General features: G+C 43.3%; 1 protein-coding gene across 1 annotated transcript; it reads left to right on the top strand.

Moving 5' to 3' along the window:
* The first annotated feature begins 1,310 nt into the window (after positions 1-1,310).
* On the top strand, positions 1,311-3,156 carry LOC105048741 (tubulin beta-4 chain). Its single transcript, XM_010928175.4, is given in 4 exon segments — positions 1,311-1,759; positions 1,847-2,116; positions 2,218-2,733; positions 2,736-3,156. Coding segments are annotated over 4 exon segments (1,338 nt in total). The 5' UTR covers positions 1,311-1,365; the 3' UTR covers positions 2,894-3,156.
* The last annotated feature ends 10,722 nt before the right edge of the window (positions 3,157-13,878 follow it).

The raw sequence follows: 13,878 nt of genomic DNA, 5'->3' as shown, positions 1-13,878 counted from the left end.
TGACAAATTTTGAATAAATTTATGAAATTAATAATCGGTATAGGTACTTGAACATCTAATTCTCCTTACAATATTTAAAGAAACATGGACGTCGGAATCACAAGTAAGATCTGAACGATCTCAAATGTGACTCATGACAAGATTTTAAGAGAAAATTCGCTACTCCCACCCCGAAGAGTGCTGCCAAAAAATTTTCACATAAATATGTTTATGAAATAAGAGTAATGCTTTGTACATCACGTCCGGTGTAGAAAAAATACATCGTCTCATCAAATTGGGCCATGTAGTCTCTGTTTTTCAATATATATTTAATATCTACAGATCTACTTTTTCGATTAAAATTTTGAATAATGAAAATATTCTTCTTCTCCTAAAAAAATTATAACATCTCATGATCGTATTATGACATCTTGCACTCAAATTATGACTTCATACACATAGGATGTCATAAAGAAAGGAGGAACACTTTAGTCATTTAAAAATTTCATAAATTTTCAATGATGAAAATGTCTTTATCTCTTTATGACTTCTGTAAGAAAAATTATGACATCCTGTATGCAAGAAGTCATAATTTGATCATTCTCATAATATAACTATGCGATGTTATAATTTTTTCAAAAGAGGAGAGTATTTTCGTCATTCAAAATTTCAAATAAAAAAATAAAACTGCAGATATTAAATGTATATTGAAAAATGATGATTATGTATTTAAATATGATTGGATGATGTGTTTCACGTCAATTTTATTGCATCAAACGTGGTGCGCAAAGACTTTCTCGTGAAATAATTGATCACCCTCTGGTCATTATCTTGGACTAACTTGAGTTGAACTCAATCATGATGTGCTCAGGTCATTCTGGAGACAGGTTGTTCTTGGGTCAGGCCCGATTCTGGCCCACCAATTTTAGAGAGACCTGGGTCCTAGTTATTACCCGCCATCAACGAAAACAGAGGGACCCCTCAAAGTTGATTTGCCCACTACGCCGGCACACTTCTGACATCATTTCGAGTGCCGTCGCTGCCGGCGGCCATTACAAATCACAAATCCATCAGTCTCAGCCGCTTTACTCGTGATTAAGTTAAAGCTATTTAGCGAATAATCCGCTATCGGGCTCGCCGGCATCCAATCACGTTGTCCCGATTTCGGCCCAATCATCCACCCACCCACCGTCAATCATTTACCCCATTTAATGGCCCACTTCTCTTCTCATCAGGTCGGACGAATCTCCACCGTCTAATCTCCTCCCGAAGACGAGCCCTCATTCGACCACATCCCATTCTATATCACTACATTATTGCAGCCTTCCCTATAAAACGTTGGAAACTAGAAGGGTTCGGTGAGCAGGAGGAGGAGATCGAGAGAGAATGAGGGAGATATTGCACATCCAAGGGGGCCAATGCGGGAACCAGATCGGGTCCAAGTTCTGGGAGGTGGTGTGCGACGAGCACGGCATCGACCCTAGCGGGCGGTACACGGGCAACTCCCCGCTGCAGCTGGAGCGGGTGAACGTGTACTACAACGAGGCCAGCTGCGGGCGCTACGTCCCCCGCGCGGTCCTCATGGACCTCGAGCCCGGCACCATGGACAGCGTCCGCACTGGCCCATACGGCAAGATCTTCCGCCCCGACAACTTCGTCTTCGGCCAGTCCGGCGCCGGCAACAACTGGGCCAAGGGCCACTACACCGAGGGCGCCGAGCTCGTCGACTCCGTCCTTGATGTCGTCCGCAAGGAAGCCGAGAACTGTGACTGCCTCCAAGGTCTCTCTGTCTCTCTTTCTAGTCTAAGTTTACACCCCATTAATTCTCTCTGGTCTCTTACTCTGGATCGATTCTTTTGGTTCTCAGGCTTCCAGGTGTGCCATTCGCTGGGTGGTGGCACTGGATCCGGAATGGGTACTCTGGTTATCTCCAAGATCAGGGAAGAGTACCCGGACCGCATGATGCTCACATTCTCGGTGTTCCCCTCCCCCAAGGTCTCCGACACCGTCGTCGAGCCCTACAACGCCACCCTCTCCGTCCACCAGCTCGTCGAGAACGCCGACGAATGCATGGTCCTCGACAACGAAGCCCTCTACGACATTTGTTTCCGCACCCTCAAGCTCACCACTCCTAGCTGTAACTCCTCTCCATCCTGTTCGATGTCCGTCCCCGTTTGTCCACTCCTCCCGACTAATTAATTTGCTTTGATTGTGTTATGAATTTTTGTACTACTCCAGTTGGGGACCTGAACCATTTGATCTCGGCCACCATGAGTGGAGTCACCTGCTGCCTCCGCTTCCCCGGCCAGCTCAACTCCGACCTCCGCAAGCTTGCCGTGAACCTGATTCCCTTCCCCCGCCTCCACTTCTTCATGGTGGGCTTCGCCCCTCTGACATCCCGTGGCTCGCAGCAGTACCGGGCGCTGACCGTCCCCGAGCTCACCCAGCAGATGTGGGACGCCAAGAACATGATGTGCGCCGCCGACCCCCGCCACGGCCGCTACCTCACCGCCTCCGCCATGTTCCGGGGGAGGATGAGCACCAAGGAGGTGGACGAGCAGATGATCAACGTGCAGAACAAGAACTCCTCCTACTTCGTCGAGTGGATCCCCAACAATGTGAAGTCCAGCGTGTGCGACATCCCCCCCAAGGGACTGTTGATGGCGTCCACGTTCATCGGGAACTCGACATCGATCCAGGAGATGTTCCGGCGGGTGAGCGAGCAGTTCACGGCCATGTTCAGGAGGAAGGCCTTTTGCATTGGTATACAGGGGAGGGAATGGATGAGATGGAATTCACTGAGGCAGAGAGCAACATGAATGATTTGGTCTCCGAGTACCAGCAGTATCAGGATGCCACTGCCGAAGAGGAGGCTGACTATGAGGATGAGGAAGAAGTGGAGCATGAAAACTGAAGAACAGATAGAAGGGTGGCCATATATACATATTGTTATGCTCTTATAATTCTACTTTCTATGTGATGGTATTCCTTCCTATTTCCGTCAGTGTCCATCGTATGTCTGTTAGCCTGATGAGTGTACTTTAAGCTGCTTGCTTTCTTCCCCTGTATTGCTTCTACTAGTTATTTATGTTAGTCCAGATAGTCGAGGTGTTCCTTGAGTGGAAATCCTTGTTACCATCTCCCCTTTGATGAGTAATGAAGCTGGTGTTTGATCAAGTTGTTCCTTTTTCTTTTATTTTGAGATGGATTTTTCAGTAGTACTTTGCAATATTTTCTGAAGACTGTGTTGTGTACCTTGTGTCCTTGGGAGATATATTTCATGAATCCCACTGAGCTTTACTTTTTAAAGGATATTATTTTTGGATCAGCTGGCGTACCAACTTCTCCTGTACTGGGGAACAAGCCAAGACAGCATAGGAGGTCCCTCTTGAGCATGATTGACCACCAAGGTAGGTTGAGCAAAGCACATGCCTTTGCCCATGGAAAGCGATGCTGCAAGAACTATGAGCTGGCCATTGCAATTATCGTCAATTGGTCCACCAATTATTGTGAACAGACCGGTGCGGTGCGTGGGACACGACAGAGCTTAGATCTGTTGCAATGGGCCAGCTGGTTCTGCAACTAGACTGATATCGAGCTGTGCATGTCTGTTGGTAGTCAACAAGCAGCCAAGCCCAAATAGCACGCCTCTGCAGTCTGCACCCGATAACAGGCAGAATTCAGTTGTGTCAAAGCCTTAAAGTTGAAACTAAGCATTTCTTTTTCCTTCGGGAAAAACAAAAGGATAAAAATTTGTGTTGATAGAACTTTTCGATATGGCAATGTGGTGTGAAGGTATTAGCAGCAAACAGATGCATAGATCATGTAGTGTTCAGATTTAGTTTTTGCAGGGAAGTAGAGAAAGAGGAAGAGATTGTTCTGCCAAATGGCATCGGGTACGAACTTGATGATATACGTAACGACTAAAGCTAGGAACAAGAAGTTCGTGATATTTCGCTAGTTATATGGAACGAATAATATGAGATGAGAGTGGGAGGGGACGGGAGACTTGGAGGTGATAGACATCCAAGGGAGAGTGGAAGGCAGCGGAGGGGCGTTTGGGGACACGTTTGAACAAGGGAAGAGGCCAGTGGCGCCGGGGATGGGGTCGAGGTGCAAGGCTTGAGTATGTTGTACCATTGCACCCTCTTGGGCTGGGAAGCTCCATAAATTGGCGTTCATTCAAATTTTATACTACAATGTGTCATGAGACGAGGAGAGTTCCAAGAATGCTTTAAAAAAAAAAAAAAAAAAATTCCCCCTCTCTGCTGTTATTGGAAGATATTAAATAATTCTATAGTTTCATCTTTGCCTTTTAATTTAATCTGACTAGAGCACACAAGTTAGACTGACCTTATGGTTGAAAAATTATCATGAGGCGCCCGCGCCTCACATATTGCGAGCTGCACATTTTGAATGCTGGATAGGAACCATCTAGTTCCAAGGTGGAACCCCTACAGCACTTAGGGGCATGGCTCACAATATGTGTAGGTTCTCTCCACTTACATTGGCAAGAAGAATGGTACCAATCAATTATCATTTTCTTTTTGTCAAAAGAAAGGAGTCTACTCGACTCAATTTATTAAGAACATAAAGATACTAGAAATACCATTAGAAATAGAAAACATCATTGACAACTTGGTGGTCAGGATAACCTTAGACACAAGTACTAGATCAAAAGATTGTTTTGGTCTTACCAGGGATCATTTCTAAAAGCTTGAAGATGGATATATGATGAAAAATTATCATTTAGTTTGTGCTTAGACCCTCCATTGTGTCCTGTCCCATTTGTTTTGCCTAACAAAAATGCAATCAGTTTTCTTAGTACTGTTACTAGAAATGTGTAAAAGCTCTGTCAATGAATTCTAGTGATGTAAACTCTTGTTTGCAATCCATTGTCCTTGTAAAAGAATGGGGCATGTTATATGTTGACGCAAAAATCTATCCCGAACCAAAGATATTGGAGCAAGGCAACATCCGACGAATCGACGGCAACCAGACCTGCAAGAAAAACTTCCATCGAAGGTGGCTTCGACGGGACCCTTCCGATGCTTAAGTTAGATTCATGCGCAACAAGTAAAAAAGAGTGTTTTCGAGAGGAAGAGGAGACGTACCTTTGGATCCCTTTTACCTTTATTTATAGGAGGATTTTGAGCTTCGGGAAGATGAAAGGTCAATAGAAAATCTTTTTGCCCCCCATAATGTCCTCGAAAATTGTGTCCGTCCCTTTGATTCTCTAGGGGCCGAAAAGATAGCATCACCTCATGACAAGTGGGAGCTGCTTATATTTATTGTATCGAATGATGGCTAAGGCTTTGGGGATAGCGAGATTTTATTCACGACTGCTCTTTACAAAGAGGCCCCTTGTCAATTACCGCCATCATGACAAGTCACTATATTTGATGGCTCAATATGACAGGAATATCATGAGGCCTTTTGGGGCCCAATGACCAAAGTCAGAGGTTAGAGATCGATGTTGGGATCAATAGTCAAAGCAAGGGCCAAGGCCACTACGGAGTTCGTCAATAGAAGTAGAGATCGGACAAGCACAAAGGATACGGGCACCTATGGGCAGAAGCCGAACATGTGGGTGTATTTTTTCTGTCACCTTCTCTCTCTACTTGCTCTTCCACTCCTGCCACTTTTGTCTCGATGTATGATCCGTAGGAGAATGGGTTGCGAGGGAGGGAAGCAATTAATGCTTACATCAGATTCAAGTGACCCAGAGCAAATGTATAATGGTTTGTGTGGTTCAAAAAATCCTTTATCCCACATCTTCGGCCAATATAAGAATACCCCCAACAATAAGAATACCCCAACACTAGCCCTCCCACTCCCGAGTCTGAGTCATAACTGGATCGGGCAAAGGGAGTATCACGTATTTGTTGAAGATGTGCCAAGGTTATCCTTTCAACTATGGCGATGTGTTTGCAGTTTTCGGTCGGCTCACTCATGGACAAGGAGCATCATTGGACCGTTTTGATTTCTAGAGGCCTTGGCTCTGCTTGCTAATGGGTGAGAAGCTTAGGGCCTTTATCGGCGCTACTCATTGAAGAGCGAGAGGCCTTTGGATCTTTTTCGACACTCTTCGGCCTCAGCCATATTGTTGTCGCTTTCATGAGCAGCCTATCTTTATTCCTCAGGCTTTAATGGTTGATGTGATTATCTAGCACGATGTATGCTGCCCATTCGATAATTCAATTTATGAGTGTGCGAAAGGGAGATTGCTGTCAATTTTACCAGACATAGCAGCTAGATATGGATTAGCTCTAGTGCAGTGGGTTTAGCGGATCGGTAGAGGAGAAGGTTGTTGATCGAAGCAGCAGCTTTGGAGATGAAAAAGATATAATTATCCGCAACATATCTGTTCACGAATGAATGCCTTGGATACCATGGATCTAGATCCACTTGTAGGGAAGATCAATGGCGACGGATTCGCGATGACCGTCAGAGGTAGAGAGAACAGGGGGGACCCCGGATTTAGTTCTCTGGTGTTGTCGAAGATGAGGTAAAAATAGGGATGAATTTTGGAAGCCCGAATTTGAGAGGAATTAGTACCACAAGCGAACCATTCGTGTATATCTTCCATATCTTGACCATCTTGGACAGCAATATCGAAGTCCAAATTGAAAAGATTCAATCACATCCATGAAAGTACATCAAAATTTTTGAAAGGAATTGGCACTAATAGGAACTTCGGCCCATTGATAGGGGCTTGAATGCCACCTAAAATCAATTTTATGGGTGGGATCTTTGGCATCACTTGAAAGCAAATCGGTCGGCAGGCAGCTCTGGCATTATTTAGAATCGATTTTTGATGGGGTTCGATACGGATGGAGATGAAGCACGCAAGCGGAGAACTTCGAGAACTTCATGGTGGGTCTCAGGGGCAGTTCCAGCACTAGATGGGGCACGCAGGAGGGAATAATGCTATCTATAGATAACTTCAACGTTGGGCATACTCTGAGGGTTGCTTGGGGCTATGACAACCAGTGAGAGCGTATGCGGACGACGTGGCTCGGGATCGGGTCGGTCAATGGACTTTAGCATCTATCTAGGGGTTCGATGTTAATGAAGGGGCATGGCCTTTAGAACTCAAAATAGAGGATTGGGATCTTGATGGGAGCTCGCACAAGCCTTCGGCCGTCGATCCAATGGGGTCTGAATCTGTAGACATCAGTCTTGGCATAGGAGGCTTGGGCTGAAGAGGGGCTAAGTGTGCAGAAATAGAGATGGCCGAATGGGTGGTATCGGAGATGGTGTCAGCCGAGGGAGGTGCACGTGCTAAGGAGGTGGCCGGGAGGGCATGTGTGGAAGTGTTGGTCGAATGGGATTCGATGCCACTTAGAAGGAGATCGACCGAAGGGATTCGGCTGAGAGGGTTTGACAGCACCGTGGGTTTCGATACTCGGGAAGGGTTTGGAGGCTGCCACTGAAAGGGATCAGCCGCACACGAAAAGGATGCCGAACTTGGAGAGCATTGTGGAGAGGAATTGGCAATGTTTGGCCAAGGGAGCTCAAATTAGGAGTCAGAGGAGATCAGTGGTGGACCTTGAGGAGGGATCAGTGCCATCTGGAGCCAGATCTGGAGGCATGCATGAGAGGGGTGCGGCCTTTGGAATCCAAAATGTGGGTGGAGAGTGGACGCATGCGAGAAAGGCACGGTGTGGTCTATGGGTGACTTTGGCGTCAACCAAAATCGGATGCATAGGGGATGCTTTGGTACTCTCGAATCTCTATGCAGAAAATTTAGCTACCTGTTGGCCACCTTGGCTCCGTCAAAGATGCTCCAGTGTGCAAGGGGCACGGCATCGTTCATGGGTGACTCCGGCATCGATTGTGGGTGCATGCAGGCTACATCCATGACGAGACAAGTGGGGATAAGTGAGATTAAGGAGAAGCTGGTCTGAAGGGGGACTTGGATCCCATTACTCTTCCACCAAAATTCTTTAGTGGCCTCCTATATGTGTGTTTGATACTGACTGGTGGATGGGATTGGGTGGTATTTTTTTTTTAAATTTGATTATATCATTTATAGGGGAATGGGATGAGACAAAAAAAAGGTTATGGCATATGCTAAGTTTAAATGACCCAAGGGCAAATCCCGAGGCCTATCCAGAAGGAGTTCTGAAAGAAAACCTTACGGTCAGAGCGCTCAAGCTTAGTGGCCGCTTATGATGATTTGGTATTAATTAAATACTAGATCCCATTGATTAGGAGACTTCGGTGCCATTAAAGACCAGACCTATTTCTGGGATCATGGATGTGGGAGAAATGTAGCACCCTCAAAGGTTTGCATGTAGACGGCCTTGCCATGGTCCAACTTCAAGCGCATGGGGTCCTTGTTCCAGTAATCAAACCATTTTCAATCAGAATATGTTGAATTGAAATTTTTCACCTTTGTCTATATTCATTGCTTTAGTTTCCATGAGTTGTGGTATTTCAAACTTGAATATGCGTAAATTATGTGCTAGTGAGATCTTTGGCTCTTCCACTGAAGAGTGGGATCTTTGGCCATCTATTGAAGAGTGAGATCTTCAGTCACATTCTCATTGAGCAGCAGAGGCTTTGGCTGTACTCTCATTGAGCAACAGAGGCTTTGGCTGCACTCTCATTAAACAGTGGAGACTTCGGCTGCTCTTTCACTGAAGAGTGGAGGCTTTGCTTGCTCTCCCATAAATGATGGAAGCTTCGTCGGTTCTCCCACTAAAAAATTGAGACTTTGCTCTCTCACTGAAGAGTGAGGTCTCTGGATCCCCATTGAAGAGTGAGATTTCTGGATTCCCACTGAAGAGTGAGGTCCTTTGCCCTCTTACAGAAGAGTGGGGGCTTCAGGTACACTCCTACTATCGTGGGGGCTTCGATTGCACTCCCACCATTATGGAGGCTTCATTTGCACTCCCACCATAGTGGAGGTTTAGTCTGCACTTTGGGACTTAATCTGCTCTCTGGGGCTTGATCTGCTCTCCACTATTGTGGAGGCTTTAGCTACGTCAGGAATAATTTTAGTGGTGATGGAGATGTACATGCAAGAATGTTAGACCGAACGGGAATGGCCTCACATGTTAAAATCCATTCTCTGAATCCTTTTAAAGAAGAGAAAATAGGGAGCACCAATTTTCGATCCTCCTCCCTTAGAGAGAACATGGACTATGAGTGGTGTGCACCTTGCCCCACTTTGATATTCCTAATTTCTTTGTTCCATCTCACCCCCTCTCTTTCTCCTGAAAGAGCATCTTTTTTAATATATTTGTCAGAAGATCTGGGGCATAAATGATGTTGCCATATAATATGATTTCTTTAGAGAATGGCTTGAGTTTCTCTTTAAGCTCTTAGAGCGTCTCTTGCACTTCTACTTCATCCTAACCATTCGTCAGTTGATCACATATTCTGTCGGTGTTGTGTGTACATATATATTTTATTATTCTATGCCCCAGTGTTATTCTAGTGCATAAAGTGCAGAAGCAACTAAAGATACCCAAGTACCTTGATGTTCATATATGAGCAACAGCATGGGGTAAAAAGGGGCTTCGGAGCCTCCTTTCTTCTCCCTTATCTTACAGACTTACAGTTCTATCTAGAAAGAGGAAAAATGAAATAAAAAAAATGAGGGCTTAAGAACCTCTTACTAGAAAGTTTTCTGCGGTGGTGAGCATGGACTACTCAATATACTCAAAGAGCATGGACTACTTTTCTAATTTTGGGAGCCTGTAAAGTGGGCTGTGGGATGCCTTCAATGGATAACATAGAATTTGATCTTTGGTCAAAAATCTCACTAGCGAGAAAGCTCTTCGCGGTGGTATAACGATAGATAGGATGCTCTCTCCCAAAAGTGGGCAGTTGCACGGGCGCCCGATGCTAGTGCGAGGTAGCCCTGCCCTCCTTCTAGCGCCATTCTATTGATGTAAAAATCTATCGTGAATCAGAGGCACTGGGGCGAGGCAACATCTGACGGATCGACGATGACTGGACCTGCAAGAAAAGCCTCTGTCGGAGATGGCTCCAATGGGACCCTCCGACGTTCAAGTTAGATTCATACGCAACAGGTGGAAAAGAGTATTTTTGAGAGAGAGAGGAGGCGTACCTTTGAATTTTCATTTTACTTTTATTTATAAGAGGGTTTTAAGCCTTGAAAAGATGAAAGATCATAAAAAATCTTTTTACCCCCTATAATATCCGCGAAAACTGTGCCCGCCCCTTTGATTCTCTAAGAGCCGGAAAGATAGCATCACCTCATGGCAAGTGGGAGCTACTTATATTTATTGCATGGAATGATGGCTAAGGCCTTCGAGATGGCGAGATTTTATTCATAGCTGTGCTTTACAGAGAGGCCCCTTGTCAGTTATCACCATCATGACACATCACCACATTTAATGACTCGATGTGACAAGAATGTCATGAGGCCTCTTGGAGCCCAATGACCAAAACCAGGGGTTAGAGGTCGATGTTGGGATCGGTAGCCGAAGTAGGGGTTGAGGCCACCACGGAGTTTGTTGGCCAAAGCAGGGATCGAACGAGTGCAGAGGATGCAGGTACCCACGGGTAGAAGCTGGACATGTGGATATATTTTCTCTATCGCCTCCTCTCTCTCCTTGCTCTTCCACTCCTGTCACTTTTTGTCTAGTTGTATGGTCCATAGGAGAATGGGATGAGAGGGAGGGAAGCAATTAATGCTTGTGTCAGATCCAAGTGACCCAGAGCAAATATATAATGGTTGGTGTGGTTCAAAAAATCTTCTATCCTATATCTTCAGCCAATATAAGAATATCCCCAATAATAAGAATACCCCCAACAGGATCGATGTACACAATTTAATACTCATGGGCCGTGCTTGATTGTCGATGTTTTAATCAACAAGGATAGAAAAGTTGCAAAGGAGGACAATAATGAGGATGTAAGGAAAAGGTATGCTATGTAGAGTTTATTGCGAGCATATCGGAGAACTTCATGGCTACACCAATCATCGACTAAGTGAGAAGTTGTTAGAAATAATTTATAAGAGAGAAAATTTGAATATAAATGTCAAATATATTATGCAATGGAAGAGAGAAAAATCACCACCCTTCAATAAGTTGAAAGAATTTTTTTCAAACCACAAGGCAAGGATAAACAGTATTTCTCAATGAATCTATTGACAACTATGTCCATTGTATCAAATACAGATCCCAAAGATCAACATGTATTGCTGTAAGAATCCTGATTTTTTTAAATCTCCCCTATGCAAATCTTAAAGCAAACAAAAAAAAAAATCATGGAAGAGGAGGACTCCCGATAGGAGTCCACCTCCTCTCTCAAGTCCAACGGTGAATAGGAGTCTTAGAGCCGCTGAACTCCGATAAGAACCCTATGACATGGTCTATAAAAAGCCCTTGATATGGACACCAGAGCCATCAGAAGTTAGCGACATGATATAGATTCGATTTGGATCGAAGAAGCCCCATTAGATTAATTCTACTTCAATTATTTATTTTCAATCAATAAATTTTTAATGCATTTAGCTTTGGGCCCATAGGGTCATATTTGGATTTGTCCACGTCATTTTTGCAGCCACCACTCTCCACATGCCCAGAGAAGAAATATGCATGCTAGCGTGTGCCGTGCCCAAAGATTCTCATGCCAAGTTGTACCAAGCATCAAGTGCCCACATGGAGTTTCATTTTTTTTCGAGGATTTCTTAAGAGTTTTTGGCTACTTACTTGATGAAGGCTGATTTATTTTCCATGGTAGATTATTTTATTTAAAAATCAGACATAATGCTTTACTTTTTTGTGGAGGACTGATTTTTTTCTTGTAAAGATAAGAGATTCCTAAAGAAAAAGGACCCCTAGAATCCTATATAAATCTTTATATCTTTCATGAAGAGGGCAATGAATGATTTTACAAACTCTATAAATACTTATGTCAATCGCTCTGAGAGGGAGAGGGTGTGAGATCCAAAAGAAATCGTCCCACAAGGAGATGGTGTGAGGCCCACTTTCTATCCTATCTCTTTAACCTTCATCTACTTAAGATCCAGTGTTCCTACGATCCTGATTTGATTCTACCATCTATCCACACAAGCCTATCCCACCAAGAGAGATCTGTCTCCTTCAGAATTTCTATCTATCGTGCTGAGAGAAAAGAGTGATCTTTTATTCTATAGATCATATGCTGTCAAGGACCTTCGTTCCTTCTCAGTTAATCTTTGATTTTTATTTTTTTTATTTTTCATCCGATGTTGGTAAAGACCTAGTTCTTTATCGACGGATCTGTTTGGTTAAAAGATTAAGAGCCCTAATCATGATAGTTTCTTAACTATCATGATCTGGATTCTTATCATCTTCTTGAATTTTTCTCCCAGATTTAATATTTTACTCTTTCTCATTCCATTCATATCTCTTTTTTTGCATTTACTCATGAACATGTTTAATTTCTGCTATCTATTTATGATTTTTCTATTGCTAGTTATTTACTGATCTCTAGAATGACATTTGTTTGCATCATTTAGATTGATCTCGCTTTAATCTCGTATCAATCAATCACGCCTCTTGAGCAAAGTATAGGCAACTATACTGTCTATCCTGGAAATAATGAGCCCTTGACCGAACGTGATTTATTGTTGATGAACAGAAGGAAGTTTGATCATTGGGGTTGATTTTTTTTCTCTCTTCTTTAAGATTGTCTCGCATCAATTTGGTATCAGAGTAAGTTGATTAGGGCTTTAGTTTAAATTCAGCAATTTAAATTTCTGCAAGTTAAATTTTTGCACTTTAAATTTCATACTTTACTTTCAAGCATTTTAATTTTTATTGCACCTTATTTCTGCATCCTAGAGTTGCATGACCACTAGATTAGATACTTGGTACCAACATCCTACTTTTCCATCCAACACCAATATGGATCCCAATATAGCAGCCATCATTAATGCTCTGACTGAAAAGTTTGATGACATGAAAAATTTTATGAAAGCCATGGATGAGAGAATAGTGGTTTTAGAAGAAGCTAGGCAGAAACAACCTGAACTTGAGTCTCCCCGACTGCCTATAGGACAGAGAGGTAGGAATCTAGAACTTGATCGACCTATAGGAGCACGCCCGCACCATAACCAGTTTGACCAAGATGAGCATATCCTTAAAAATGTGAAGATCGAAGCCTCAAGTTTTGATGGTTGTCTAGATCCAAGAGAGTACCTAGATTAAAATCAGACATGGACCACTACTTTGGATGGTACGAAATGACTGAAATAAGGAGAGTTAGATTTGCTAGGATAAAATTGGTTAGACAAGCCTGACTTTATTGAAAAAATATTGAGCGTCTTCTCAATCAAAGAAGACAAGATCCGATAGAAATCTGGGATGAGATGAAAGAGAAACTCAAAGAGAAGTACCTCCCCACCTCCTACCAACAAAGACTTTTAGATCAATGACAGAGGCTTACTCAAGGGAATAAATTAGTCACTGAGTATATCACGAGATTTGATGAGTACCTCATGAGATATAGAGTAGCCGAAGATAGAATTGTTATCTTATCTAGATTTAGAACTGGATCACGAGAGGATATCCAGCGTGAGCTCTTTCTGCAAGAGGTAACCATGTTAGAACAAGCTTATCAACTTACCTTAGACTTTGAGATATTTTCTAGATATTGAACTCTCTATCATCCTGAACCCAGCCAAGTAATCCCTTTTGGATCGAGATCCAATATTAATCAAGCTCTTAATAACGGATTTCTACCTACAAATCCTATTGGGAGAAAAGAAGATAAAGAAAAAGAAACTATAGGAGAGTTATCAAAAAGAAGTTCTCGATCCCATTGCTTCAAGTGCCATGGTTATGGTCACTTTGCTGCACAATACCCCAACCGATCATTATTCGTAAAAAAATTAAAAGAAGAAATTCTAGAAAATATTGAAGAGGAAGT

This window comes from Elaeis guineensis, chromosome 7 (assembly GCF_000442705.2).
Source record: "Elaeis guineensis isolate ETL-2024a chromosome 7, EG11, whole genome shotgun sequence".
NCBI classification, from domain to species: Eukaryota; Viridiplantae; Streptophyta; class Magnoliopsida; order Arecales; family Arecaceae; genus Elaeis; species Elaeis guineensis.
Note: the sequence above shows the minus strand (reverse complement) of the source record. Positions and strands in the feature narration are given on the sequence as shown.